Below are 27,120 nucleotides of genomic sequence, written 5' to 3' on the forward strand. Positions count from 1 at the left end.
TTAAGACGTCTACACAAAATTTACTCAAAAAATATATAACCAATGGTTGACACAAGAAAAAAAAAACTGCTATTTGAAATGCTCATTTTATTATTGTTTTTATTACATTTTTGGAGCAAAAAAAAAAGTAAAAATGTATAAAAATGTAAAAAAAATGTTTTCGTCAAAAACACCTCAACTAAGCTTTAACAACAGAATAAAGTCTGCAATGTATATATTAATTGCCATAGCTTTTTTATTGATACATATTTTTACAAACCAAATACATAGATACAAAAGCACTTCTGTAGCAGTTCATATCAAAGTTCTGTTGCTTTGCAGTGAGTCGATGAGCATCTTGTTGTACTCTGCCACTTTCTGGCCGACATGCTGGGCCACGGGGGCAAAATCACTCTCCTGAGACTTAGAGGCGATGACTGGAGCATAAAGGGTTAAGGAGGGGGAGTCATTACACTTTTAAAAGGATGGTCAGTACATGAAAAATACATTTACATTGAGGAAGGATACACTCTTTCATCACAAAGTTGTTCTGCTCCAAGTGCTGCCATTTCTTCTCCAGGTTTGTCAGCTGAACAAACAGAGGAAGAAAGATTGTAAGAATCAGAGGTCAACAAAACTTCTTCTCAAAATAGGTTGAAGCTTAAAAGACGTAATTTTTTTCGTCTCTCCCTGGACCCCCTCCCCCCCAAAAGACTAAAAAAAATAAATATCTGGCTTCACATAAATTTTTACACGTTGATAAAACGATATTAGCTTGATAGACCCTGCTCACCTCTAGGCCCTGTACATCCTTTGGTATGTTTATCAGTAGAAGTTATGAACTCTCCAAATAATGTCACCTGTCGCGTATGTTTGTTTACTCAATCCACATGGTCCACGGGCCCTACGGACCATCCCATTCAACCAAAATTGTGAGATGACTACATTGAGATAGTCTCAAGAGGATGAGAGTGAGAAACTCATGTTTCTTGTGAAAACCTGTAATCGTCAATTGCCTGCGTTTAGACCTTAGACGTGCTGTCAGAATGACAGAAGCAGGACACGCGCTTTCGTCTCAGTGAGAATCTCACGTCTTCTGTGATTGGCCGAAACCTCATGCAGGGTTTGTGTTGGTCCATCTTCCGGGCAGTGTGTAGGCACGTTACTAGAGCCAAATCTCTTGATCATTTGCTGCGCCGCGTCTTGCCGCAAAAAAGCGTTTCCAACCCCGCTCCCGTGATCCCCCACACGAGCACGGGCCATGGCGCGCCGTGCTCCCCCGCACCGCGCCCGCACAGAGTTTTTTAGCATTTCAAAACAATTATTGCCACAACGATGTATTGAAGCTTCAAAGCAACAAAAAGACAAAATGTAGGTTAAACCCCCCCCCGCCAGACGGAAAAATATTAAGTCTTTTCAGCTTCAACCCATTTTGAGATGATCCCTTTAGTTAAAGATGCATGAGAAAGTTAAAAACTTGCTCACCCATCCAACCGTCTTTGTAAGATAGTTAAGCGAGCTGCAAATAATAGGATTCTCAGGATATATTTATTTTTCTGCTCGGAATGTGTATCTAGTCCTAAGACAAAGCATAAAGGATCTGCTGGGATATTTATGAGTAAGAGTCGTTTGAGCTCTGCTCGGACACATTGCCAGAAATGTTGAACTTGGGGCCAAAACCTTTTTGGTTGATTATATGTGCCCAAACTAGCTTTACATTTTTGACACAGTGGAGAGCTTGTAGAATTGTATTTACTGTGAATAGCTAGTGACACGTGACGTCTCTAAATGATTTTATATTGGGTTTCATAAGATATATTAGAACATGTAATTTTCTTAACATTTAATAATACTTGTTTCCATTTTGACTCATCCCGATGGGTTTCAAATGACTGATTTTTACACTTTATAAAAATAGGTTTGACAAACATAAATGAATTATTCTAAATATATATAAGTATATATTTATACAAGTAGCCTAAACTTTTCCTTTGTAGGTGAGCTGCCTAGGATAATTTTTATACGATGGAGTCGAGAAAAAACATTTTCAGGTTAAGTCCAAATGTAATTTTTTCCATCTAACAAATGTCCATTATGATATTAGTCCAGTTCTAGTCCAGTCTCTAAGGCATTGTTGATTATAGTCCAGTACTTGTGAGCAGGACAATCCCAAAACACATGATAGTGAGGCTACCCCAAATAAATTGTGTGGGTCGGTCGGTAGGCAAATTCTTATTTTTTTTACTTTGAAGGCAAAAAAAAAAGATCAAAGTTTTGCCATTTTTTGACTCGGAGTGACCGCCAGGGGTCAGGCTTCAACAGTCAATGACGGAAAACGTCTCGATCAGGAGACTAAATCTCCCGATTTTAAGATATTTCAATCGACCTTTAGCGAAGGCGAGCGGGGGGAACATGTGGGGGACACGGGCGCCGCCATGTTCCCGCCATGTTCGTTGTGATGACAAGTAAATGAAGTCACACCGTGATAGAGAGTGACATGTACTATGGACACTTCAGTGGCGCCGGCAGGGGAAAGGTAACATAATATCCGTAATGCGCGTTCTGTTTGGTTACAGAAGCATGTGGAGGACCGTATATGAAGACGCATATGTGTTGTGCAATAAGTAAACAGTCCTTTGGGATGTAAGATAGGCTTTTCAGCGCGAAAAAATATTTGACAAGACGGTTTGGGAAAGACCAGTCGGTGAGTCGGCGAAATAATTGAAAAATAAAAGGTTTTGACGTTTTTTCAACAAAATGTTTTTTTTTCTTTTTCAGTCGGCTAGTTTCATACCGGGTCGGTCGGGTTACGGCAAACATACTTATTATTTTGCTCAGCCTGATTTGCCTCCTGGCTGCCACATCCTCTTCAACAGTCTGCATTTCCCTGTGAGTGAGTAATGGGCACTTTGACATGGGGCTATAAAGAAACGAGACACACTTTTCCAACAGAAGTCCCTCCAAACATGTGATACCGTGTTTCTCCAATGTTACATACTTTCCCGCTCTTCATCAGCGAGAACAAATGAACCCTCTCTTTACCATTTACCCTTAATGTAATCAGTAGAGGGGCTGCTCAGCCCTAAACTGGTTAAGGTCCTATCTGGAAGACAGGAAGTACTTTGTTGAAATTGGTAGCTGTGTCTCAGAACACATGACCCTGACCTGTGGAGTGCCCCAAGGGTCAGTCCTGGGTCCCCTTCTGTTCAACCTCTACATGCTGCCGTTAGGTCAGTTGATACGCAGTGAAAATGTGTCCTATCACAATTATGCAGACGACACTCAGATCTATGTTTCACTGTCGGCAGGTGACTATGGACCAGTGGATTCACGCTGTCACTGGATCCAACAGATCAGTGTGTGGATGCAAAACAACTTTCTCCAGCTGAACTCAGACAAGACTGAAATAATCGTTTTTGGCCCACAGAAACAAAGAGTCTCGCTCTAAAACCTACAAATCAAGTTAGAAATCTGGGGGTAATAATGGACTCAGACTTGAACTTTAACAGCCACATCAAATCAATAACATCAGCAGCTTTTTACCATCTAAAAAAACATTGCCAAAATCAAAAATATAGTGTCAAAACCAGATTTAGAGAGACTTATCCATGCATTTGTCTCCAGTAGATTAGACTACTGTAACGGCCTGCTCACTGGCCTCTCCAAACGAGCTGTAAAACAGCTGCAGTACATCCAGAACGCTGCTGCTCGGGTCCTAACTAGAACCAGGAAGTACGATCACATTAGTCCTGTTCTCAGGTCTCTGCATTGCCCCCTGTGGCTCAGAGAATAGACTTTAAAGCAGCTCTGCTTGTGTACAAGTCTCTCCATGGCCTAGCACCAAAGTACATCTTGGATATGTCAGTGCCATATGAACCATCTCGGACTCTGAGGACCTCAGGGACCGGCCTCCTGCTGGTGCCCAGAGTCAGGACTAAACATGGGGAATCTGCATTTCAGTTTTATGCAGCTAAAATCTGGAACATTCTTCCTGAGGATGTGAGACAGGCTTCTACTCTGACAATGTTCAAATCTAAGCTAAAAACAGTTTTGTTTAGCTGCGCATATGACTGAAAGGATTTTTCTTTGCCCTCTTCTCTTTTATGTTTGTGATTTCATTAGCTTAGACAATCAGTTGGACTGATTTAAAAGGGAGTTGGACTCCGAAACACGTTGGACGTGTAAAAGTATGTACAATCAGTTGGACTGATTTAAAAACAATTTAAAAAGGAGTTGGACTCCGAAAACACGTTACCCTTTGTGGCTAGGTTATTTTTTATTTAGTTAATTTTATTGTATTTCTGTTTCTGTAATTTCTTTGTGATTTTAATGCATTTTTCCTGCTGTGAAGCACTTTGAAAACTGCCCTGTGTATGAAATGTGCTCTACAAATAAACTTGCCTTGCCTTGCCTTGTTAATACAATTGTACAATTTAGATATCCTTGAAAGTTCAGATTTATGAACTTTAATGAATGTTTCAGTCAAAAGGCTATGACATTTTTAATTTCTTGGTTGTAATAACTCCTTATTTGTAAATCCCTATAAAAGTCCTGTTTGTCCAAAGCCAAATTATTCTTTCAACACATCAAAGCTCTTCAGATGATTCTCCTTTACAATCTGGCAAAAGACCTTTACATCTTTTGTTGTCCAGACTTTAAATCTTGAGGCTGTGCTGTTTTTTGAAAACAATTTTGAAAACATTTTTTAACATTCTCCTGTTCGTGTGTTTTGATTAGCTCCTTCCATGTTGTAAGAACCCATGGATTCTCCATCTCCCCCAAATGACTCTGTCCGTTTGTCATCTGCCAGTAAGGCCTGCACAGGAATTCCCGGCACAACATTAATCTCAATAATTTTCCATTGAGCTTCATATTCTGGGTCACACCACTATAGCAATGCTCTGATCTGAATTTAAATACAGTATTTTTTCAAACAAGGTCAACCCCAGCGTCCTTTTTCCTTTGATAAGGTCAGAGGGGGATGCCCAAATGAGATCATTTACGTTTTTTGTACATTATTTTTGTATCCAGACATTGGATCAATTTTCTGAAGAAAATGCATCACATTAGGTATGGAAATTTCTGGTTTGATCAAATATAATAGAGTGTCATCTGCATAGCAGGCAATTTCCGTCCCATAAATTGTAACACCGTAAATATTTTTTGATTTTCTAATAAATTGGGCCAATGGTTCCAAATACAAAGCAAACAAGAGGGGGACCAGGCACAACCTTGCCTGACTCCCCGTTTCCAGAGTCAGTGGACACGTCAGATGACCATTGATTGATTTTTTTTATAATCAAATAATAGATTTTTGAAATTTGTTTAGCACTTTAAATAAATATGGCCAGCTCGTCACAGAATAATGTGTAAGGATCGTTTTATGTTGTCTTGTGTTTGTCGTTTGTTAATGAATCCTGTTTTATCATTGTGAATTAAGTTTTAGAGTATTTATTCCATTCTTTTGGACATAATTGAGGTGTATATACGCTAGTCCACATTCAGAATAGAAATGAGACTATATGATGGCTTCCTTCCAACTAGGAGGGGTCTGTTAAAAGTTACAGAAAGGAAAGGACTAAGTATGTCTCTTAAAGCTTTGTGCCACTTTGAGGTGAACCCATTGCTCCTCTGAGATGTATTTTTCTTGAATCTTTTGATTGTGCCTTGTATTTCCAAAACTGTTATTTCAGCTCCTAATTTTGTATTTGTTCTTCTGACATATCAGGCAAATTGAGGGTGTCCAGAAAATAATTTATATCATTTTCTTTATCGTCTGGAATTTTTTGAAAAAAAAAAAAGCTTTTTATGAGATTCAAACGCTGATTTAATTTGGTCTTGTGTGTTTAAGACTACATCATTTTGCCTGTCTCGTATGATAGTAAGATAGTAATTTATATACGTTAATTAACGAAATAACGTCCGGCGCTGGTGAGAAGATGAGTGCACGGATGATGAAAGCGATTTCATCAAACTGGATAACATCCCTAATCTTCATCTTGCTTGCTATGTTAGCCCTTATGCACAGCCCCTCCCTCCCTCCTGTGTTGCCTCCAAAGTCTACTGACTTAAAACTGCATGTGTATTAATGCATGCTATTCAGGGCCTTTTGTAATAAAAGCATTTCAATTTTAATAAAGTACCTTCTAATTCTGATTCAAGCCCAGTTCAAGTCCTAATGAAAATAACACTACATCAATATTAACAACACAACAATTCTTGAGTCTTCAGTGACACCTGTAGGGTCGAGGTGAGATGCAAATGTGCCCCCCTGTGACTCAGGTGAGAATCTTTGAGGGCACTTTTCTCAGTAAAGAACTTTCAGAGGGGTTTACATTCAAATGACCACAACTTATTAAAATATTATCAGATCTACATGAGTGAGACATCATTGGATAGCTTTGAAACTACACTTTCAGAATCTGTGAATAACTCAAACTGTCTCAAGGGAGACTTGTGCCTGGTTTTGATATGGTCGGTCACATATGCAATACTGTCATATTCATGTGCAATACTGTGACATAATGTCAATCATATTGGTGCAATATTCTCTGTCCATATAACAGCTGTAAGTAAGAGTGTTACTATTGTTATTATTTTTATTTTATTTTTTTACTTTTCATTAAGAATATAAGAGATTTTTTTTTTTATAAGAGTTTTTTATGAGAGCTTTTTATTAAGAGTTATTTAGAGTATTAAAAGTTTGTTTATAAGTTATCTGTTCTTTGTATTATTTACTTCTGTACCTACTTTGTGTTGCAACACTGGAATTTCCCCATTGTGGGACAAATATAGGCTTATCTTATTTAGAAAATTTGTATCCACTCTCATAATATCTTTGTTTGGTAAAGAGCATTTTCTTAATTATTTCCTGTGAAGTCAGATCATTAATTTCTCCTTATCTTTTTAATTTCTTGTAGCATTTGAGGCATGGTTTCTGCAAATTTTTCTCACTTTTCTAATGTTTTGTTTTTTTCGGAGGCTATGGCTATGATTTGTCCTCTCAAGGCTGCTTTGGAAGCATCCCAAAGGATGAGCGGATAAATTTGCCCAGTATCATTTTCCTCCAGATAAGTCATAATGTTGTTGGACATTTTTTTCCTTAAACAAAGGGTCAATAAGCATGCTGGCATTGAACCTCCATAGTGTGTTTTTTCGTCTTTCCTCCAAATCTACAGAAAGGTATAAAGGAGCAAGATCACTTAGGTCTATTGTGTCTGTATCTGCCTCAGTGATTTTAGATCTGTCTTTATTAAATATAAAAAAGGTGTCTATTCTGGAAGAGATTGTATGTGGAATAGAAAAATTGGTATACTGGCGTGCCCTAAGGTTCATTTCCTATGTCAATCAATCCTATATTCTTCAATAAGATACGGATCCTTATTTATTGTTCCTCCAGTGCCTCTAGAGTTCGACACGTCTAATGTAGGCTGAATGCGAAGATTCCAGTCGCCGCCACAAATTAAGGTCCCCTCAGTTAATGGTAATTTTAACAACAATGTTAACATTCAGCCCTTCTATTAAATAAATATTATTAATTGTTCCACTAGGCCATGTGCTAAACAGAGCGGCATTTTACGTTTTACACAACGAATCTTGCAATAGCACGGAGATGTGAAGCACTGCACTGTTCTTAAGAGGGAAACGGGCTCTTTGAGTGGCCAAAACGGAAGAGTAGAGGACGTTTTTGGACACGATTTGTGTCTAACTAAGGACTAAGGATTTTGGAATCCCAGCGGCGATGTGTGGCAAGTCTGATCCAGTGCTACCGAATTTCACAGAAGACAGTTTCCAAAACCTTGCGAAGTATAGACTTGGATATGCGAAAAAGTAAGTTGCAAGATATTTTCAGTTGTCTGTGGTTTTCGTAGTCGCTGTATGTGGCTGTCTGACTGACGCCATGTGCGTGATGGCTGTTGTTGTTCACGGGAGACACTTTATGCATATCACTGGTTGTAATAAATATACCAGGAAGTTCAATAGACCCGTGTGTGGTATAGTTAGATGAATAACTTGTCTGGGAAGTGCGTGTCAGCGCCGCGGTCCTCCGGGGAGAGCCAGGTGCGTGCTGCGAGCTCCTCCTCCGGGGAGGACGTACGGCGCTGCGGCCGTGGATCCAGACGGCCGCGGCGGCCGTGGATCCAGACGGCCGCGCACCTGGCTCTCCCCGAAGGGCCGCGGACTGAGGCGTCTCCCTTCAAATGTACAGGCGTCCAACTCCTGCATTGCGCGCAAATTGGACGCCGTGGTCTGAACGCTCCGGGGTGCATTGTGACAGCGCGGTAAGCGCTCCCAAGAAGGATGTTGTGAGTTCGATTCCCGGGCCAAACCAACATCACATGATCTGATCTCTCTGGGTGGAGTCTGTGTGTCCTCCCCATGTTACCGTGGGTTCTCTTCAGGTTCTCCAGCTTCCTCCCACCGTCTAAAGACAGGCATGTGTTAGGCAAAAATTGGCAACTCTAAATTGGCTCTAGTGAATGAATGTGAGAGTGAATGTTTGTCTGTGTCTCTATGTCTCTGTGTTAACCCTGCGATGAGCTGGCCCCTGTCCAGGGTCACTGGGGTAGGCTCCAGTCACCCGCGACCCCTAACGGGAACAAGTGGTAGAAAATGAATGAAAAGTCGAGAAGTACTCAAGAGTGACACCGAAAATGTCACATAGCCACTTATAGATAAAAATAAAAACATGTAAATGACAATCTGCTGCTTCTTACAGTGAAATATTCCTATGGAGGATTAGCAGTTCTGCAGTTTTGAACAGGAAGTCAATGGTCCTGTTTTAGATCAATATTGTGGCTTACATTGAATTTTTAAAAAAAATTATAATCTACTTTTATGTTGTAGTTTGTCGGCGTGCTCGTTTATGAAAGAAAGGGCAAGAATCAGAATAGTAACAATGAATCAAATGTTTAATCCTGCCAGTACAATTCTAATACAGATCAACAGAGCACATACCAAATCTGTCCCTATCGAATGTGACGGCGACTTACACGGGCGGTCCGGACGCCCCCAGAAAACCCTTGCACTCAAAATTTTAATTATTAATTAATTAATTTCAATATCCTCTGTATTTTTCCACTCGCAGTGGTTTCACACACAGTTGACCTTGAGCTCGTCTGCAGCTTCCCCTTATCTAGGAATGTGGTCTGTGTGAGGACCCTTCAGTTTCAGCACAACTTGTGTATTCAGTTTAATACAATCTAGCAAATCAATATACTTGGTATTCCCTTATATCAAAGTATAGTTTTAATACAATCTAGTAAAGTTAATATATTTGGTACAAACATTGATTTAGCATGAAACTGTCTCCTTTTGAGTGCATATGGCACGTTTGGACTGCTCACATACGTTTGGACTGCTCTCATAGTTAACATAAATGTATTTCACTGCTGCCCACCAACCCTGGCTTTTCATGTTTGGAATTCACAAACTTCTCTTGGGTCCTTCTATAGCAGACGATGTTTGCTTAACTTACAAGGATTTTTGTCTTTTCAAAATTGCTGCTTTGTGAACAGCTCGTTATGACCACACCCTGAGACCTAAGCAAAATCTTTTAACAACTTTTGATCCCACATGTGTCATGAGATTGGTGATCACTGAATAAAAACCCTAGAAGTTTCCACTGTCTTCTGGGCGTTAAGCTCCAGGTTGTTACCACTGCACCAGGACACCAGCCGGTCGACCTCCCTCCTGTAGACAGGCTAATCCTCATCCGAGAAGAACTCGGGAGGGTGGTGTCATCCGCAAACGTTTTACGGAGCAGTGGCTGGAAGTGCATCAGTTTGTGTACAGGGAGAAGAGCAGAGGAGAAAGCAAAGAGCATTCTGGAAATCATGTGCTGATTGTCCAAGTGTCTGAGACATTCTTCCCCAGCCGCACACCCTGCCTCCGATCTGCCAGAAAGTCAGTGATCCACCTGCAGGTGGTGTCAGGCACATTAGGCTGGGAGAGCTTGTCCTGGAGCAGAGCAGGGATGATGGTGTTGAATTCAGATTCCAGATGCTGCAGGATGAAGTGGAGGGCCAGGTTGATGGCGTCATCTACAGAGCTGTTGGCTTTGAGCAGAGCTGTTGGCGAACTGCATGGGGTCCAGCAGGGAGGAGGTGAAGGACTTGAGGTGGGGCAAGACCAAGAGCTCAAATTACTTCAAGATGACAGACGTCAGCGCCACTGGCCTGTAGTCATTAAGTCCAGTGATCCGGGGCTTCTTGGGGACAGGGGCGATGATGGAGGACTTGAAGCAGGCCGGGACATGGCACGAGTTCTTCGGCCAGGAGTCGTCTGTAGCATGGCCTTGTTGTTGGTGAGAATCTGGAGCCCTTTCCACACAGGTTGTTTTCAGAGAACTGCTGCTCCAGACACATATTGTACAATGATCCAGCTCTCGACACCTCCATGTTAAATATATTCTTGACTATGTAACTGCCTCAGTTTTGGTGTGAACCAGGGTTGACTTTGGTGCGTGTTGGTATAATGCTGTCCTCACAGAATTTAATGTATGACGTCACAGAGTCTGTGTACTCATCCAAACTTTTGGTGGCAGCTCTGAAGGCCAGTCTGTACTGTGCTAACACATGCTCCACTGCCTCGCTGGTCCACTTCTTAGAAGTCCTCACTATAGGTTTGGAGAGCTTCAGCCTCTGTCTGTACGTGCTGTGATCTGAAAAGCCCACAGCAACGCTTTCCACATCTGTAGACACGAAAAGAGGCTAAAAGAGGGGACTAGATCCGGTTGTTCTGATATTTAAGAGCTCTTCACGGGAGTAAGAGCACGCTGCCACATGATTTACGCACAAAAACATTTGTCTACAATGAAAAAATAGGCTTCCCCACCCCCATTGGCGTAATGTATTTTGATTTTCAAGAGGGCGCCACTGAGCCGGTTAGAAATGTAGATTCTTGGCAACTTTATGTAACATAAATTTGAGCCGAGTTCTAATTTTGTGCCAATTTTCAAGACATTTCACCCACGTTAAGGCTTTATAACATATAGCATATAATAACGCCTAGCTTACAATTCTGCATGTGCGCTCTATTGGGTCCGTTCAAATATGACAATGTATGTCAAAGTTAGAAATGTTTAGATTTTTCCAAAAAATGCGATTTTGTTGAAAATTCACCATGGCCACGCCCAATGTTCTATTTAAAATTGAATGGATAATCTTTCATCACACATGTGTTTTGCATGTTGCGACAAGTGTTTGTTGGAAGAGATGTCAACAGACATGTGACTTTTTAATTCTCTGGCTATGGTCGACTTCCTGTAAGATATGAGGCATGTCGTGCTCTGACCCTAATAATAAGAAACCAAGCAAAAACAATAGTCCCGGCCAGTTCCTGGCTTGGGCCTGATAATTATAAGAAAAAAAGAGCAATTTCAATAGTTTCAGCCAGTTCCAGGCTGTGGCTTTATAATAAAAAACTGAGCTATTTCAATAGGCTTGGCCAAAAATCAGACAAACGTGAATACCAGACAAAAACTTGTCATAAGCACTTTAAGTATTAAGTAATGTCCATGTTGGTGTAACTATTGTAATAATAAGTGATGTGTCCAAACCTGAGCATGGGTCTCATTTTCCTCCAGTTTGGCCTTCAGAGCTTCATATTTGCTGTTGATGTGGTCCAGCAGGTGCTTGAAGGACTCTTGCCTCTGGCTCAGAGAGACGCGCTGCTCCTCCAGCTTCTACAACACCAAAGACAAGCACATGAGGTTTACATTACTACTACTACCCCCATTACTCAGCATAATTTATAAATGGGATTACAGTGTTTTTTTTTTACTTTTTTTGAGTCACAGCAAACTTTTTGGTTTGAAAATATTCCTCTACTGGACTTCCAGGTATAGAAGAGATGAAGAAAAAAGGTAGGTAAAGCTTCAGGAGCTAAACAATCAAAACTGATGGACTGTAACCTCTCTCACAAGCTACTGATACTAACGTGGCTAATTGAAGCTGCCCCCACAGAGCAGAGCGATGCAGACTTGTTGCGTCCCCACGGGGCAGATGGAGGAGAGGACATGACTTTACAACAGCTGGCCCACGTCTTGTGAAATGGGGCATGACATGGTGTCACTGAGGACTGAGGCAAAATAGAAGCTGATATGGCAGGCTTGAATGCAGGAGGAGAGGCAGGCCCGTCATTGCGACCGAACAACGTGTTTCAGACAATACGAGAGCTGAGTGCTGAGGTGGTAAAATTGTGAGCGGAGAATGAGGCTATGAATAGAGAGATTCTGGATTTGGAGTCAAGATCCTGCAGAAAACATCTAAGACTCGTGGGAGTCCAGGTGGGTTCGTCACTGAGGGCTTTCTTGAGACCATGCTCCTGGAACTTGTATGCAGGACTGGAGTTGCGATCACCCTTATCACTAAAGAGAGAGCACAACACCTGGGCAAGAAAAGACAAGAAGCAGCTAAGTTACAAGCCCTGATAAAAGTATTTCTTCCTCAAGACATACCATATGAAATCTGTCAGCATGTCAATGAGGAATTCAAGAGGAGACAACTGCGACATGGCAGTTTTCCGGTAGTTATTTATTTATTAAACAAAAGCAGAAGATGAAATGTTCCTCAGCAAAATGCAGGCACCCAAACAGCATCAAGAGTTGGATCCACCAATGAGGAATATGTGAGATCATGTGGTTGTCACATGGTAGGACATTTCTGTTGAATTGAAGAGACCCTGATGACAGTTGCGTGATCTATGTATTTTAGGCATCTGACTATATTACATCTTATAAAGCATTACTGTTGTTATGAGCTTCATGGCTAATCAGGAGTCGGGTGAGTTGAGGGCTAGTCCACGGATGTTGTGCACTGCGCATGCTGCATATCCCCTTGTCCCTCAATGTGACGTGTTGTAACTCGTCGTGTGTGTAGTGAATGTTGTGAAGCTGAGCCTTTCGGCGTTCCCCCAGCCCCAGTCCCGTTGCTCCCATTATGCACATAATGTGTAGGACATCGATTCAAAGCAAACTTTAGGACTCAACTGTCGCCTCTCTATCTCCATAGCGAGTTTGAGATGCGCACGGGCAGCTACAAGCCACAGTTTTGATCCGTATATGTATTCTACGGATCACAAGGAGCAAAACAGTATTTGGATGATGGAAATTGAGCTCATATTCAATTACAAACTGCCTGGATTATTGAACTTTGTTAAATACAGAAAACGATCTGAGTTTAGTCATCATTTAAGAACAGCCACCACAGGAACCAAAAGAATCGGGAAGAGAGGAGACCAAGAGACTGGGTGATAAAAGGTCAAGCGAGGCCTCCTCTGGAGACAATGGAAATCTCTGACAAGAGGCCGAGAACAACGAACAAGGCGCTAGCCTAGCCTAGCTCCCATCTTAACTAAGATTCAGACAAAACACACCCAAAACACCACCCAAACACAAACAAATAAGGAAAACACACGGTTACACACATCAGACAACACAAGAAACACAAAAGAAACAAATAAAACTGAATGATTGAGGGAGAGTGGACGCTTGTGCAGGCCCAACCGCGCCGGGGCTCCGGCAAGCGGCGCGGCCCGGACATTGGCCAGGTCCACAAGTGAATCCGTTCATGGCTCGGAGATACTCGAGAGGTGATGGACCCATGGATCTATTATATTATGGACCCAATAAAACTCTGCTGACGTTCTGACACAAGTGATCTAACTCGGTGTCGGAGTTGCTGGTGCAGAATAATTTTTATTTTTTATTTTTTATTGAGGTTTTGGCCAAAATATTTTTTTTTTTGGGATCTCCGTTTTTTTTTGTACGTCGGCAGGCTCGCAAAACAACTTAGAAAAAACCTCTTGCCTAAATAGAATAAAAATAAAAAACATCTGTTTTCATTGTCGCAACTACAGGCGTTATGAATATATGAAATTTCCCCATGTGGGACAATAAAGGAATATCTTTATTTTATCTCTTAATATAAATTCAATAAATTTAATTCAGCAACTTTGCTCCTGCCAGTGGAACAAATCACAGAGACAATTTAAATTAAATTATTTTATGCCTTTAATAAAACACTGGCTTTTTTAGGATTTTATCCCATAGTGTATGTGTATGTGTAAGTGTGTTTGTGTAAGTGTGTTTTTATGTATTTGTTAATTCTATTCATTGTTTTATTGAATGTTTTATTGGCATTTTATTTTGATATTCTGAGTTTAATTTAATAATTTATTTCATTGGGTTTTCCCTGTATACATAAATCATTAAAAAAAAAAAAATATACAAACATGTATTGTACATTTTTGTTTGTAAGTCCTTTGCAAAAATGTATTGTACAAAACAAAAATGTATTGTACATTTTTGTCATTTTTGATGTGTGATTTTTACATGTATTCACTTTTAGAATGCCATTTTCATATCTGGCAAAGGACCTACAGATGCAAATTAAAATGTATTGGGCATCTACTTTGTTTGATGTTGATTAATGTTGATTAATGTCCCTTTCCAAACAAATAAACAATTCAAAAAAACATAGGACAAAACAAATACAACTTTAAAATGTGTACAAATAACCACTTTATCTATGTCATGAAATAATAATGAACTACATTATGTACTTGCCTACCGGAAATATGACTAATATGATTGAAAACAACAAGAAGAAGTACATGCTGTGTTGGCATACCTTTTTCTTGTTCTCCTCGCTCCTCTTCAGAGCGTCTATGTCTCTGTACGTCCTCAACTCCGTCTCCATGGTGACAAGCTGCTGCCTCTGCACCTCCAGTTCGGTACCAATCTTCTCCTCCAGCTGCTGAACCTTCTCCAGGTCCTGCTGAAGACGCCTGGACTCTGCAGGAAAAAACATCAGAACCTCAGGATTTTTGGAGCACACATAAAAATGTGTGACCAGACCAAGGAGTATTCTGGGAACTTTACAGGATAGATAAAAGAAAGGACTAAATATTTTGGTAAGAATGTATTAATCTCACAAACAACATTCAAAGATTATGGTCTATGCAGTTCCCACCGTTATCTTTTAGTTGTCGCTGCAACAAACCAATGCATTTAAGCAATTGATCTCATTAATCAGTGATGATTTGTTTGGAAACAATATGAAAATATTTTGGTTATTGTAACTAGCTGTAACGGGCCAAACCATCACAGATGAAGCTTGGATGGAATTTGTAGTCATATACTGAGGCAACATCATATACTACAAATATACATTGAGGAAAGTAAGTATTTGAACACCCTGCAATTTTGCAAGTCTGAGGGAGATAACCTTTAGCCTTTTTCTTTTTCTAACAATTGCTCCAACCGTTAATATTTTTTCTCAAACAGGAGCAATTAATTTAGAGTAATAAGTAAAGTAGAGGTGGACTTTTTAAATGCAGACTAACAGGTCTTTAAGAGCCAGGGGTTCAAGTACTTTTTCTAGCAATAACACACAAGAAAGTTGGTGTAATCCCTCATTCAGCCAGGTGTTCCATTGTAGAAAAGGATTCAGTTGTAGTCATCTGGACTTTGTTTTTCTAAAAGCTCACTACAAATTAATATATTTCTACAACATAGAAATACATTATTTAAAAATGATAAAATGTTATTTCAGAATTTCCTTTTTTAAAATTTTGTCTCTCACAGTTGAACTGCAACTACGATGAAAATGTCAGACTCCTCCATAATTTATAAGTGTGAGAACTTGCAAAATCGCTGGGTGTTCAAATACTTACTTTCCTCACTGTAAAATATGTTTTGTCCTTTCCTCACTTGAAAGTCTTTGCTACCATTGCATCTGGAAACAGTGATCCGATGCCCTCATTTGACTTGTATGATACTAAAGTACTCAGTTTCTAAAGTTTGTGTTGATCCGAAAGTTGTTGAGAGGCAGTTGTGGAACTACAAAACTTGTTAATGTTTGCAGTTTGTCTGACAAACCCTCATAGCGTTCCTAGCTTTATGGTAATACGCCTCACCCTCATCTTTTACTGGTCGTCGCCAGTCTTTAAAGTCTGTTCGTTCAAGCCAACTTATATGGAATTTACATTTATCCGTTTTGCGGATATATATATCTATACATCTATATATCTATATCTATATATCTATATCTATATCTATATCTATATCTATATCTATATATATCTATATATATATATATATATATCTATATCTATATCTATATATATATATATATATATATATATATATATATATATATATATCTATATATATATATATATATATATATATATATATATATATCCATAAGTCGCTCCGTGCGCCACAGATTCACATGTTTTTTTTATTAAATAAAAAAAACATGTGAATCTGTGGTGCGCGGAGCGCACGGAGCGACTTATGGAGCTTATGTTTCACATGGAGCTTCTTCCGGACCTGCAGGAGCTAACGCTTAACAGAGAGCGTCATGTTTTAAACTCACAAGTGCTACTGGGAAGAATTTTGTTGTGTTAAAGAGCACGGTGTTTTGAGCAGAAACTGCAGACATTTTGCAGCATTCGCACCGTGAGCCGTTCACTTTACGTGTGGTGGGCAGCAAAGAAGACGTTGGCAGTATTTATAGTCTGCGCGGTTTCATTCTGTGTCAACAGTAGAAATCTGAGCAAATTTTCCCTGACGTGGAAAATCAGGTCAGCGGACCTCGCAAACGCATCAAGCACCTACGTCCACGATGACGGGACAACGACACAGAGACTAAAGTGAACAGCATTTGCAAAGTCATTAAATGACAAGATGCACAGTTACAGTTCAAAACACCAGGGATCATTGGTCTCACTTAAGTTTGTCCCCAAATAATAATAAAATGTGTTATTTTAAGCAGAAACTCCCTTATTTGTGTATTACTATAAACTCAAACATTATTTAAAAAAATATTTAATATGTTTATAAATACTTTACGAACGTACAAAAAATTTACAGTTTAATCAAAGAAAATAATTGATAGATTACTCAATTACTACAATAATCGATAGCCGCAGCCCTAATATATATATATATATATATATATATATATATATATATATATATATATATATATATATATATATATATATATATATATAACTAACACATTAAACTTAACCCAGGCAGTAAGTTTTGCAGTGAGGTAAACTGTAGTATTGTTGGCATGTGACTGACCAGTGGTGAGGGTCTTGGCGGTGCTCTCTGATCGATTGACCTCGGTCTCCTTGCTGACCAAGACTTCCTGCATGTTTCTGAACTCGCTGGCCGTGACTGAATCCACCTGGTACAGACGTATAATGCTCTGCAAACACAACAGAGCCTTGGATAGTTGGTTGTTCAGTCCTCGCTACTGGCAATGAATTCTGTTGTGTCCTTGGGTAGAACCCTACTAGAACACTACCACTACTTTCAACATATAATGCTAGATAGAAAAGGTGACTCGTTTTATTGCTTAAACATTTGAAGAGAACTACATAAATGCAGATAGTTACCTTTTCACAAACCACTAAAAGTGCTGAATTGAAAATGTAAAATAATGTTGGACTGACAATGCTATCCAAACTATTATTATTATTATTATTATTATTATTATTACTACTATATTATAGTATATAAATGACAAGATGCACAGTTACAGTTGGGGCTACCCCAAATAAATTGTCTGTTTGCTGTAACCCGAGTCAACATTTTTCAAGTGGCTCGGTCGGTAGGCAAAAAAAAATATCAAAATTTTGCCATTTTTTGAGTTGGAGTGACCACCAGGGGTCAGGCTTCAACAGTCAATGACGGAAAACATCTCTATCAACCCGATCGGGAGACTAAATCTCACGATTTTAAGACATTTCAATCGACCTTTTGTACGCCGCTATCCTTTATTTTGGTAGCAAAGGCGAGCGAGGGGAACATGCGGGGGACACGGGCGCCGCCATGTTTGATTGTGATGACGCTACTGGGCGTGTGTCAATCCCAGAATGCATTGCGTAAAACACCCTGACAGAGTCTGGCATGTCCTATGGACATTATAGTGGCGCCGACAGTGGCTAACCAACTTGTTTAAGGCAATTTGTCGTCATTAACTCGCGGTCTGTTTCGTTACAGACTCATGTGGGGGACTGATTATGAAGACGCACATGCATTGCACAGTGCTATAAGGATGAAAGATAGGATAACAAGCGTGATAAAAATATTTGACACGGTAGTTAAGGGAAGTCGGGTCAGTGAGTCGGCGAAATAATTGTAAAAATAAAAGAATTCAACGTTTTTTCAACAAAATAAAAAAAATTCAGTCTGCTAGTTTCACACTGGGTCGGTCGGGTTACGGCAAACAGACATATTATTTTGCTCAGCCTTATTACAATGTATTTGTATACCGCTTTTCCAACTTCAAGGTACTCAAAGCACTTTACTAGGCAATATGGGTGAAGTGACTTGCCTAAAACACACAACATTTCCTCTAGCCGCCCCACTCTGGCACCCAGCGTTAAGCGGTCTCCCATCCAAGTACTAACTAGGTCCTGTCCTCCTTTTCTGGCCGAACATTATGTAACTAAGATGTCATAGTCATTTTCTTGGAGATGGTTGAATTGGAGGAAAGATTAAAAAAAAATGATTCCACCACACCAATTGCAAAATATGAACTTTTTTGTGCATACATAAATTATATTTTGGCACTAGGCCAAGGAAAAGCTCCAGGTAACCAAAACATAATTCCCAAAGGCCTAAAGGCCCTTGCGTGTTACAGGTACAGAGTGCTTCCTGGAGGAGGGGCTGAAACAGGGAAGGGATGACGCGTCCCTGTAGGTATGACGCGTCCGTCTGCACATCCGAGGAAAAGGAGGGATGTTGTTCTATAGCTGAAGAATGCAGTCAATCAAAAAAACATGTTGGGCACATATATGAGGTACCAATTGCACTATAAGAAGGTTAACAGCTCTGAAAAGTCTATTTTGCATGATATGGGACCTTGAAGTATTTTCCTAAAGTATGTCACATAGGCTTAGGCTGTAGGCTTCTTTGGTATTGTACAGTGCCGGGATTTCAGATCTTTGAATATAGCACACTAGTTTTGTTCTACTGACTGGTAACAGTAGTGCACTGTTTATTTTAAAACTCTTCAAAGAGTCACTCTTGGGTGCTTACCGCACTCTATGTAAAATGGCTATCTGGAGCTCATCCTCCATTTGTCTGATGAAGGCTTACACTTGAATCGTGAATTTTGTCTGCATAAATTCACATTTTGCAACTAAGACAGTATGCAGGAATGTTTTCAACTGTCCCATGATGGATTCTACAAAACTGGCCCCTGCTCTTTCCAAGAGAGCCTAAGACCATAAACTTGAAATGATGATTATGACTTTGACTTTGACCATGACTTTGTAAAATATAAGTGTCTAAAAGGCAGCACTTTGAATTGCCTTATGATGAATTGTGCTCTACAAATAAACTTGCCTTGCCAGTATGTGATAATATTTTTAGAATCTGAATGCTAGAGTCCTTGCACACACCCTGCTACACTGCTCCAGCAGAGACATGACGTTCCCCTGGATCTGCCGCTGTTTCTCCAGCTCTTGTTGTTTGGCCTCTTCAAACGACTCGATGAAGCCTGGACACAAATACACAAGTGCTTTTTCTGCAAACAGTAGAACTCACTCAGGGTCCAGTCTATATACTGATACAGCTGGAGCTAGTCCCGATTTAAACATGGTTTAATTTTAGTTTGGTCCTTTTTAAAACCTAGCTTAGTTTTTATCTGGTCTAATAAACCAAACCAAGTAACTTCCGGGTTGACGTTGGATTACTTTCTATCAGGTACACGCTTGAACTAATAAGCAGTCCAACGTTAACCCTTAAAAAGGACCAAAAAAAAAAAAAAAACATGTTTAAATCGGATTTATGAAGAGGATTGATATTCAAACACATAAAGCCTATACAGGTTATGCCTAGAATGAAGATACCCATATATTTTTTAATCATACTGTATTACAGTAAACACACGCTACTATAATTAGTGAAGATAAGATAAGATAAGCCTTTATTTGTCCCACAATGGGAAAATTTCAGTGTTGCAACACAAAGTAGGTACAGAAGTAAACAACAAAGAACAGATAACTTTAAAAACTTTAAAAACACTCTTAATAGAAAAGCTCTTAAAAAACAACAACACAATAATAATAATAATAATAATAATAGTAACACTCTTATTTACAGCTGTTATATGGACAGAGAATATTGTACCAATATGATTGACATTATGTCACAGTACTACACATGAATATGACAGTATTGCACATGATTATGTCAGTATTGCACATGGGTATCACAGTAGTAAAGTCTGACAGCAGCACGAAGGAAAGACCTGAGAAACCTCTCCTTCACACAGCGAGGGTGGATCAGTCTGTCACTGAAGCTGCTCTAGGTAGAGCCGACTCTGGCTCTTCCTGTACAAGTGCGTCTGTGTTGTGAGTCCAGTCCAGTTTGAAGTTCAGATGAACACCCAGGTAGGTGGTTCCGCTGACACCAGTCCACAAAGTCCTGCTCCATTCCTCTGTACTCCGCGTCATCATCGTCCGTGATGAGTCCAATGAATTGAAGATGACAAAAATAACCCCTAATTCAAACTGAAGCTGTTTCTGAAGCCTTTGGAGGACAAATCTCTTATTCATGCAAATTTAAAGTGGTCTGCACAGAGGAATATCAGATTTATTTTTATTAGGCCCCACGCCAAAAGAAGTCCCAGTAAAAATATGCTCACTCCAAAAAATTATTATGACCCCGCGCTAAATCATACAGCAAGTCGGCCATATTGGATCAGACACTGCACTGATAAAAGTGCACCTCGTCGTACTTTTGGCATCTCCACCCATTAGCAAAATTCTGCGTTTCTAAATTTAATTTAATTTTTTTAAATGTTGATGGAGCGTTTGTAAACATTTCCAAGCTGAACGCAATTATGCAAATGTGGTGGCTGTCTAATAAAATGGCTCTCTAGCGCCCTCTCCAAACTTGATATTTAATAAATTATATTCATGAAATACATTCTCTATGTCGTAGACCACCGGGTTATAACGGGTTCATTTGTGACTGGGCACAATATGACACAATAACATGACTCTAGCTCGAGAGGAAAAAAATGGCAGAAAAAAAAAAGTTTCCATAATATTATTTATTTTTTTCTCCCACAAACTACCCGAATTTTGACCCCCTGAACTTTAACGAAAACTAATTTTTCCACCCAAAATTCAGGGTCAATATTTTTGTTTTCCAAAGAAAATAAATGACCCAAAAACTAGCGCCACCTAAAATTTCAAAATACATTAGACTCATGAAAATTGGTACAAATGTCCTTATGTCAGGACAAGTAAAAAATTACATTATGACCCGACCCTAACAAGGAGTCAGCCATTGTGGGCGGAAGCCAATGTTAAATTTTTTTTACGCCTCATACTTTATTTTTTCCCACCTTGGATTTTCAGTCAACAGGCTTGAAATGTGTCAAAATTAACTACCCAATATGTGATTAGTAATTAGTAATTATTTGAGATTTTTAATACAATTCCAACTGGGGGTGTGGCAAGGAAGTTCATTTAAATCTCTGGCATGAAATGTCCAATTTCCCGGCACGAATATACTAACCCACGTTGTGCAAAATGATGAGCTGAACATAATGATATACAGTATACATAGCAATATTTAATAAAGGCTCAACAGCGTCCCCTTGAACATTTGAATTAAGTCAAAAAAATTACTTTGAGGTAGACTAATCAAATTTGGCACAGGCATCCTTTTTGACATTTTGAACAAAAAAAGCCAATGATAGCATACCTCTATCTACCTTTACCTCTGTGGTGTGCTCTTGGCGGTGGCGCGTACCCCACGGTCGCAAGGGGGGCGTGGGCCTTTATCGCCGCGTGCGGCTTTCATTTTTTTTTAATTTATAGTTTGGAGTTAAACTGCGGTTGCTGGAATGGATAGACAGAAGACTAGGCATTTGATGGGGAGGGGGGGAAAGGCAGAATGACTACAAAAGGCCTATTAAGATTTTGTGAATTTTAGTTATTTTTTGTGGCTTTTGAGTACAAACTGATCCTGATTAATTGAAAATAAAGAATTACAAAAATGTTGAGGGACCCTCTCAGGCGTGAAATACACTGCTCTTCCCTTCTCCGTTGTTCTAATTGGGCAGATGGTGTTGACTCTGCCCCTGCTCTATGCACGTGCATGTAATGCTCAGGTCTGGGTTTGTCTATCCAGATAAGAGATAAAGTTCAGCCATCTTCATAGTAATGGCCTCTGATTGGTCTTGGTGTAGTCCTTGTTTTATGCTGATTCAGTCGTAGCTCTTGTAGTAAACTAACGGGAAATCTGACATATTCTAATATCAATCAAAACAACTATTTTAGTAACTTACTGTCAATCTCCTCTTCTTTATTCTTCAGCTCGTTATATTTTTGCCGACTCTCCCCTTCAATGAAAAAATAGTATTTACACCTATTTGTTTAATTATTTTTTATGAATTTGTTTGTATTTTATCACCTTGAGCTTCTTCTGAATCCTGCTCCATCTGTCGAAGTTCCTCTGCAATTTGTCTGGTGCGTTCTCGGTTTTCTGCGAGTCTGAAAGCATAATCATTAGTTTTGTATTTGATTTATAAACAAACCCGTGACTGCATTTTTGTAGGAAAAAGTACATACTGTCGCTCCATGCTGGCTATTTCCTGGTTGTCCTCTTTCACCTTCAAATTAAAACATTTTATTGAATATCAGTCAGTCAGGTACAATAATCAAAATGCATATGACAAGTTTTCTTACTTAGTTTGGGATAGTATCTGTTGTAAATATTAGAATTGTCATCAGTCAAAGGTGAAAAAAGTTTGAATTTACATGAAGTAGACTTGAGATCTAAGAAAGACACCCTCTATCAATGTCATCAACACACAAAAGTCTATCCAAAATGCAAGGACAATGGAGCATGTCGTCCTGCTATCTCAGCATGCACCACAAAACTCTACACAGTGGCAGTGATGATGGCAAGGAATTTGCATTGAAACTAAGGCCGTTGAAAGCAATCTTTATCAGAGTTTCAAAGATTTATGATTATTTTTGCCTGACATTTTTGAAGGTACAAATTTATTTCTGCATAAATGTGGGCTTTCATTTGGGGAAGGATTTAACCATTGTCATAAGGCAATTCATTTATTAAATTAATTTATTAAGATTGTGTATTGGCGATTATAAATTATTAATCTATTACACTTGATTTATTTATTTCCAGAGTCAATAAAAACACACAGGAACAATAAGAACAACTACCGCTTGTTCCCTTTCGGGGTCGCGGGTGACTGGAGCCTATCCCAGTGACTTTGGGCCTTAGGCGGGTTACTCCCTGGACAGTGGCCAACTCGTTTTAGGGATTTTGTTATTAGTTTAATTAAAATAGAATATGAGCTCAACCTTCATGAAAACACATTTAATTGCTAATGAATTTTAGTGAACAGATCAGTGCAGAGAAACATCAAGGTCAAATGACCTAAGTGTCATATTTAATATGTTTGGTGACCAAGGGAGGTATGAGATTTTAGATTTTACCTGTCTTTCTCAAAAATAAAAGTTATGAAACTTTCGTAACAAGCCCTATTGAACTTAAATTACTGACAAATTAGGGCTACAACATACATAAATGTTTCAACCCTGACATATGTTTACATTTTAACAGTGTTGGGCCACGGTGCCACAGCAAAGCCCAAAAGATATCTGTACAGTTAAGATAAGATAAGATAACCTTTATTTGTCACACAATGGGGAAATGCCAGTATTGCAACACAGATTAGGTACAGAAACAGAAGTATAATAATAAAAAACAGATAACTTATAAAAAACTCTTATTAAAAACCTCTTATACTATTAAGATAATATAAGATGGCCTTTATTTGTCCACACAATTAAGAAAAATAACACTCTTATTTACGGCTGTTATATGGACAGAAAATATTGCACCAGGATGATTTATCATCATTATGTCAAAGTATTGCACATGACTATGACAGTATTGCACATAATTATGACAGTATTGCACATGATTATGAAAGCTGAATGACACATGTTCAGGCTATGGTTATTCCTGTACAGTGCGTCTGTGTAATGAGTCCAGTCCAGTTTGTGGTTCAGATGATCACCCAGGTACTTGTATGAGTTCACTCTCTCAATGTCCCTTTCCTGGATGTTCACTGGTGAGGGGGCAGCAGAGGAAGTCCACCACCATCTCCTTGGTCTTCCCTGCATTGATGAGGAGGTGGTTCTGCTGTCACCAGTCCACAAAGTCCTGCGCTAGTCCTCTGTACTCCGCATCGTCGTCGTCCGTGATGAGGCCAATGATGGCGTCAGAAGTGTCTGCACTGTAGAGGGTGAAGAGAAAGGGCGCGAGGACGGTGCCCCCACACCGCAGGTCCGAGTGTCAGACACATAGTCCCGTGTCACTCCGGTGTCACTACGGCAACCTTAAAACACTGTGCAGGCGAGCTGGCCTCTGTCTTCACTGGCGTTTTAAAACCTCCCTGGAGTCATGCCATGTCCCAGCCTAATTCAAGTCGTCCATCATTATCCCTGTCCCCAAGAAGCCCCGGATCACTGGACTTAATGACTACGGACCGGTGGCGTTGACGTCTGAGTGCCTGGTCCTCTGCTGGACCCCCTGCAGTTAGCCTACAGAGCCAACAGGTCTGTGGACGACGCCATCAACCTGGCACTCCACTTCACCCTGCAGCATCTGGACTCCTCGGGAACCTATGCCAGGATCCTGTTTGTGAACTTCAGCTCTGCATTCAACACCATTCTCCCTGCTCTGCTCCAGGACAAGCTCTCCCAGCTCAACGTGCCTGACTCCACCTGCAGGTGGATCACTGACTTCCTGACGGATTGGAGGCAGTGCGTGCTGCTGGGGAAGAATGTCTCGGACACAGCACAGGAGCTCCACAGGGCTGTGTACTTTCTCTCCTGCTCTTCTCCCTGTACACAAACTGCTGCACCTCCAGCCACGACTCCGTTAAACTAATCAAGTTTGCGGACGACACCAGCCTCATGGGCTCATCTCGGACGGGGATGAGTTTGTCTACAGGAGGGAGGTGTACCGCTGGTGCAGCGGTAACAACCTGGAGTTCAACGCCCAGAAGACAGTGGAGATGATTGTGGACTTCAGGAAAGTCACAGCCCCCCAGCCCCCCCTCACTATCACAGACTCCCCCATCACCACTGTGGATTCCCTTCGCTTTCTCGACACCACCTACAGTTACAGACCTGTGCAATTGCTTAGGAGGGGTGAGGCCTAAAACTTAAAATAAAATAGTCTAGTGATACCTGGTTTTGAAGTTCAATATCTCATTTTGATGAAGAAATGCCATGACGTGTCCTAAGATGGCGGCGTGGTCTATAGCCATCGGATTTAACTTTACGATCGGTCCAAGAGGTAATGACTCGAAAACTCTTCCCAAATTCATAGCTGCAGGTCTGTCTTCAGGCTGAAAAACAGCCTTAAGCTCTCCAAACATGTGCAGAACAATTCTCCATCGCAGACTATTGGGCTAATAATCCAGAAAACAGTTTTCACCGTCACAAAACATAAGAAACATTTTCTTTTTCCTCTTCTTTCTTCTTTTTCTCCCTGTTAATTTTGCTTTTATATTACTGTAGTTACTTTTTTAACCTGGTTACACTTGCATTGAAGTGCAGTGCCCGAAAATAACACCAGACTATACTTTTCCATAGCCCTGTCATAGTTACTGTCAGTATAAACTGATTTTGAATATTCTGATTCTGATGTGTACCTGTTTGAAGAGCTTCTCTCTCTCCTCTTGAGGCGAGCTCATGTTTTTCTGCTCGGCTTCCATGGCGTCTCTCTTCTGCTTCAAGGTGGACAGTGTTTCATGTAGACGCACCACCTCCTGTTTGGTCTGCGAGTGGGACAGCTCCTACACACGCAACATGTATTCACAATAAAGCATTTTGGTGGGAGGTTTGTCATTTTTGTCCACTGCGGAGGTCTTGGCGCGGCTTACAACATCATAGTCCTCCTTCTTGTTCAGAAGAATATCCAGCTCCTCCTGAAGAACAGCAAGCTCCTGTCAAACAGAAGTGCAAGATCAGAGGTTGTTAATTTGGGTTAAGAACAAACTAATTATGTTTTATAAATAATGAAACTTAAATAAAAGTTTCAGTGGCTAAGCTCTGACCATGTACCTGGCCAAATCGACACTAACAAGGCCACTACAGCATGACAAAAAGTGTATATATAGCCATAATAAATGATTCACTCATGATTCACTCAAATTTGCATTATCTATTATTCACCTCGTCTCCAGAGCCCGCTTTTAGCTCCGCCCCAGAGACCGCACACACGCAACAAAACAAGTCACTCCCATCTCAAACACAGGCCCCACCCCCCCAAAACTTGTAACCAATGTAATGACCTGAACTTCACACAATACCAATGTGTAGGATATGTAGATGTCCTCCCCCTGTTGCCAGGGTGACAGGAATGCGGGCTAAGGTGTTATCTACTGCCCGTGTGGAGTTTTACGGCCCTCAAAAGAAAGAGGACGTGATAGCGACAACAGAGACGCTCTGAACTTTGAAAATAACTTTTCATCAAATGGCTCCTTTTGGATTACAGAGAGTAACGATCTCTCCAAGACAAAGAGCTAAAACGCTGTAAGACTATGCGGTTTTAGTGGTTTTAATAGACAATCATCAGATTGCAAAAATGTGTCCACCGGATGACTTTACATGTACATATTGTGATGTCGTGTTTAACATGTCATTTTAACTGTTTCATAACTTGTTTTGTGGACAATTTTACCTTTACGTGTAACTCTTGTGGCCTAAAGCCAGATCTCGTTCCCTTATCAGCTCTGACCCCAGCGTGCATGCTGATTGGCTGAAGCCACGGCGCCAAAACCCCCCGCGGGGAAAGAAAAAGAAAAGAGCAGAGAGTCACACACCCAGTTCCATCTGAGCTCCAGAGAGAGTTCCATCAGAGTTTCTTTCGAAGCTCGACCCTCCATCCAGGGTCACACCAGCAAGGTCCATGAGGCCTTGGGAGCAGGCCTCGGGCCTACCTAGCATGAGCGATGCTACGCTACGGGACAAAGACTTTTCCAAGAGAAGCTAATGTTCCCTCCCGGAACTAAGAAACCTGTGCCCGTTTTTAAAAACATGATTGATGCT

General features: G+C 40.3%; 1 protein-coding gene across 1 annotated transcript in view; it reads right to left on the bottom strand.

The window, feature by feature from the left end:
- Positions 1-233: 233 nt before the first annotated feature.
- ift74 (intraflagellar transport 74) overlaps positions 234-27,120 on the bottom strand; it is a 58,937-nt gene continuing 32,050 nt past the window's right edge. Inside the window, exons 9-19 of the mRNA XM_072451200.1 lie at positions 25,953-26,015; positions 25,722-25,865; positions 22,597-22,637; positions 22,439-22,518; positions 22,314-22,367; positions 19,411-19,508; positions 17,081-17,207; positions 14,613-14,776; positions 11,540-11,665; positions 508-568; positions 234-416 (exon numbers count right to left, since the gene is read on the bottom strand). Of these exons, the coding sequence (XP_072307301.1) occupies positions 295-416; positions 508-568; positions 11,540-11,665; positions 14,613-14,776; positions 17,081-17,207; positions 19,411-19,508; positions 22,314-22,367; positions 22,439-22,518; positions 22,597-22,637; positions 25,722-25,865; positions 25,953-26,015 (1,080 nt within the window). The 3' untranslated portion in view covers positions 234-294. The remainder of the gene's footprint in view (positions 417-507; positions 569-11,539; positions 11,666-14,612; positions 14,777-17,080; positions 17,208-19,410; positions 19,509-22,313; positions 22,368-22,438; positions 22,519-22,596; positions 22,638-25,721; positions 25,866-25,952; positions 26,016-27,120) is intronic.

The sequence above is a fragment of the Eucyclogobius newberryi genome, unplaced genomic scaffold, assembly GCF_026437365.1.
Source record: "Eucyclogobius newberryi isolate DKJ021-1_F unplaced genomic scaffold, fEucNew1.0.hap1 SCAF_18, whole genome shotgun sequence".
Taxonomy (NCBI): domain Eukaryota; kingdom Metazoa; phylum Chordata; class Actinopteri; order Gobiiformes; family Gobiidae; genus Eucyclogobius; species Eucyclogobius newberryi.